The sequence below is a fragment of the Cryptomeria japonica genome, chromosome 3 (assembly GCF_030272615.1).
Source record: "Cryptomeria japonica chromosome 3, Sugi_1.0, whole genome shotgun sequence".
In the NCBI taxonomy this organism is placed as follows: Eukaryota; Viridiplantae; Streptophyta; class Pinopsida; order Cupressales; family Cupressaceae; genus Cryptomeria; species Cryptomeria japonica.
The window spans coordinates 499,072,462-499,076,402 of record NC_081407.1 but is presented as its reverse complement, the minus strand read 5'-3'; the positions used below and the strand labels follow the sequence as shown (position 1 = coordinate 499,076,402).

The 3,941-nt window shown below is 36.3% G+C and overlaps 1 protein-coding gene across 1 annotated transcript; it reads left to right on the top strand.

Moving 5' to 3' along the window:
- Positions 1-1,647: 1,647 nt before the first annotated feature.
- On the top strand, positions 1,648-3,663 carry LOC131046033 (pentatricopeptide repeat-containing protein DOT4, chloroplastic). The gene is made up of 2 exons (XM_057979685.2): positions 1,648-2,560; positions 2,678-3,663. Exons 1-2 carry the CDS (start codon positions 1,648-1,650, stop codon positions 3,661-3,663), a joined length of 1,899 nt encoding a protein of 632 aa, XP_057835668.1.
- The last annotated feature ends 278 nt before the right edge of the window (positions 3,664-3,941 follow it).

Here is a 3,941-nt window from a genome sequence, read left to right as displayed (position 1 = left end):
GCTAACTATATAGGAGTTATTTTGGAATGGTTTGGAAGGTGTCTCGACATGGTGTGATGCCTCACACATTTCATTTGCCTTCCACATTGCATTGGAGATTGTTTTTAGGCCAACCCTTTTGTATTTTCATGTTACATCTAATTAGGTTGACCTTATTGATGTTGTTGTGGTTGCAGATGGTATGTAAATGATGGAATCATTGTGGAAATGTATGAAGACATTGTCTGTATTGTGCGAAGTGAATGTGAAGTAGTGTAGAGGTTGGGAAGTATAGTAGAGTAGTAATGAAGACAATTTGTTTTGTGTTTTGAACAATGAACTATTATAAGCATTTCAGTAGATGTGGTTCTTTGCAATTCAATCATATTAATGTTTCTCATTTAGAAGTTCTGTATCTTGCCCTGAAAAAGCGATCTTCAGTGTTTGCAACTTCTTATTGTATCTTGCCCTGTGGTTGTGCACCTTAGCCTTGCAAGTCTATCTTAGGGGTAGTGAGCCCCTTGACCTCTAACCTAAACATTGTAACTTGTTTATCATATAGCGAGATAGTTCTCATCGTGGTTTTTCCCACATTGGGTTTTCCAGGTAAAAAATCTTGGTGTTCCTGTGTGATTGCTTTTGCGTTTTCAGCTCTTTACTTGTTTGCATATGATAAATGAAACGAATGTTAATTTTTGATATACATGTTGATTCACATCCCCCTCTCAATATTCGGAAGTGTTCATTACAAACAACTATCAAACGATTGATATATTCTTCTCCCCACATTTAAGAAAGGCTCTAACTTGCAACCAATATTTTTATTTAAAAGGGTGCAAAAATCTTGTCTCGAGTTCAACAATCTACTAGCTTCAGAACCTCAATATTTCTAGATCTATTTTTTCATGGATTGAGAATTGATTCAAGCAACAAATATAGGGAGATTTGTTTTGATTTGTCTTAGATTTTTTATAATGTCTACACTTTGGTAAGGATTCGTAATATTCTTCCTATAAATTCTATCCATTTTGTTCCCATTGACATGGTTGATAGGATGACGCGATTTGTGTGGAATCTTAATGTAATTCATTCGTCGTGATTTTAGTGTGTTTTTTTAAGCAATTTTTTCTAGAACTTTGTTCAAATTGCATGGAGTCAAGTTGAGGCTTGTTATGAATTTTAAGGTGGGTGTCTTAAGGACCAACAAATTCAGAATGTCATAGTCAAGCTTCCCAACTTCCTCATTTTTGTATATTTGTTCACTAGATTGTATTGTTTTTCTAGTTGTTTCTTCTCTGTGCTTGAATCTAAATTTTTTTTATCTGATATACATGATTTCAATGATTTTTGTTTTAGAATCTATACATGAGGCCATGTATGCAGATTTGTGTACACCAACTCTATCACAATGTAGAGTCATGTTTTGTATATTTGATCTTTTCTATACAAACTTTTATGTCTAAAATAATATCTTATATAGAGAGATGGAGATATTTTCTTATTTCCATGATCCTCCTAACTGAATTTTGGTTGTTTCAATCAGAATGTGGAGAGTCGGTAAAATAGTATGAAACAAGTGGAGTTTTGAAATCAGCGGAGGAAAGGAGGAAGTGGAAGTGGCAGAGGATTGTGTGAATAAGAAGAGGCGCTCCACATTCTGCTTACAAAATGGATAGGGGATTAGCATTTGCCACACGCACTGCTTTACAAAATAGTCTTCTCAACATGTACATCAAAAACGGTAGTTTGGTGAACGCTCGCAAAGTATTTGATAATATGAGAGGAGGAGACGTGTTCTCATGGAATCTGATAATTGCAGCTTACCAAAGACACGGCTCTCCTCAGGAGGCATTCACACTATTCAACAAAATGCAAAAAATAGGTGTTCAAACAAATCCCTTCACCTTTGCCAGCGTACTAGCAGCCAGTGCAAAAATAGGAGATTTAGAAGAGGGTATGAAACTTCATCAAAGAATAATCCAAAGCGGAATTTATTCCGATGTTGTAGTTGGCAGTACCCTAATAGACATGTATGCAAAATGCGGAAACATACACAAAGCACGTGAAGTATTTGACGAAATGCCTCATAAAAATGAGGTCTCATGGACAACCACAGTTGCAGGTTACGCTCAAAATGGGAATTTAGAAAGGGCTTTGGAGACTTTTAAGCAAATGCAATTGGCAGGTGTAAAGACAAACTCTACAACATATGCTATTGTGCTTCCATCCTGTGGAAAAATGGGAGCCATGGATTTGGGTATGGAGGTCCACCAAAGAATAATAGAAAGCGGATGTTTGCCAGATGTTGTACTTGCGAGTTCCCTAACATACATGTATGCAAAATGCGGAAGCTTAGAGAAGGCACGCAAATTGTTTGACAAAATGCCTCGAAGAAATATGGTATCATGGAATACGATAATATCAGGATATGCACAAAATGGTTATCTTGATGAAGCTTTAAAGCTTTTCCAAGAAATGCCTCAGAAAAATGTCGTCTCATGGACAGCAATGATTGCAGGATATGTACAGAATGGGCTAGTTGAAAAGGCCTTGGAAACTTTTAAGCAAATGCTTTTGGCAGGTGTCAAACAAAACTCCACAACCTTCATCAGTATTCTCCCAGCTTGTGCCAAAATGGGAGCTTTAGAAGAGGGTATGAACATCCATCAAAGCATAATGAAAAGTGGATTCTTGTCAGACGTTGCAGTTGTAAATGCCCTGATAGACATGTATGCAAAATGTGGACGCATACGTAAGGCACGTGAACTTTTTGACAAAATGTTTCAAAGAGTTGTGGTTTCGTGGACTGTAATGATTGCAGGATATGCAATGCACGGCTACGGCAAGGATGCTCTTGAACTCTTTGAACTGATGAAGCAATCTGGAACACGCCCTGATCATGTAAGCTTTGTTTGTGTTTTATTTGCATGCAGTCATGCAGGTTTAGTGGATGAGGGCTGTGCATACTTCAATGACATGAGCAGTATGCCTACGTTAGACCATTATGTATGCATGGTTGACCTTCTTGCCCGTGCTGGTTATCTTGAGGAAGCTCTACATTTTATCATCAAGATGCCAATTAAATCTGCAATGGTTCTGTGGATGTGTTTGCTTAGTGGTTGTAGATCACATAAGAATATAGGGTTAGGAGTATATACAGCAACTCTCCTCTTTGACCTGATTCCTAAGAATGCCGCACCTTATCTTCTTCTGTCAGACATCTATGCAGAGTGGGGCAGGTGGGTTGAGGTTCGAAAGGTAAAAAGATTAATAAGAGATATGAGAATTAAAAAGATCCCTGGTTGTAGTTGGATTGAAGTGCATAAAGTGGTACATGCTTTTTGTGTGGGAGACAGGTCACACCCACAAACACAGGAGATCTATGCAAAGTTGCAGAGATTAGCTGAGGAAGGGCATTTTCCATATTCAAAGCATGACGTGGAGGAGGAAGAAAAAAGTTTCTCCTCCTCCCACCATAGTGAGATGCTGGCCATTTCATTTGGATTGTTAAATACATCCCCAGGAAAATCTATTAGAGTTGTCAAAAACCTTCGAATATGTGTTGACTGCCACACTGCAATCAAGTTTATCTCCAAGACTGTTGATACAGAGATAGTTGTGAGAGACGCAAACCGATTCCATAATTTCACACAAGGACAATGTTCTTGTGGAGATTATTGGTGATGTTATAATTGTGGTGTAAATATTAATCAAAGAAAGATAATGTTAAATGAGAAACAAAGTGTATGAATTTGTCGAAATATAACAAACATTTTTTGAGTAATTTATAAACAAATAAATATAATTATTCATTGTATTTTAATATAATATTATTATTTTTATTCTTAATAATTTTTAAAATATTACCTTCATTCTTATCTTTAAAACTTAATAGATATAAATTTTATTGGTTCTATTATAAATTATTTTAATAATAATTTCACATATTTTTTCGATTTCAC

What these genes read in the sequence shown, in the direction of transcription:
- LOC131046033 (XM_057979685.2), top strand. Translation starts at nt 1,648, where the DNA reads ATGGATAGGGGATTAGCATTTGCCACACGCACTGCTTTACAAAATAGT. An exon ending in TAAGCAAATGCTTTTGGCAG is followed by an intron (nt 2,561 to 2,677) that starts GTGTCAAACAAA and finishes GATTCTTGTCAG; the next exon opens with ACGTTGCAGTTGTAAATGCC.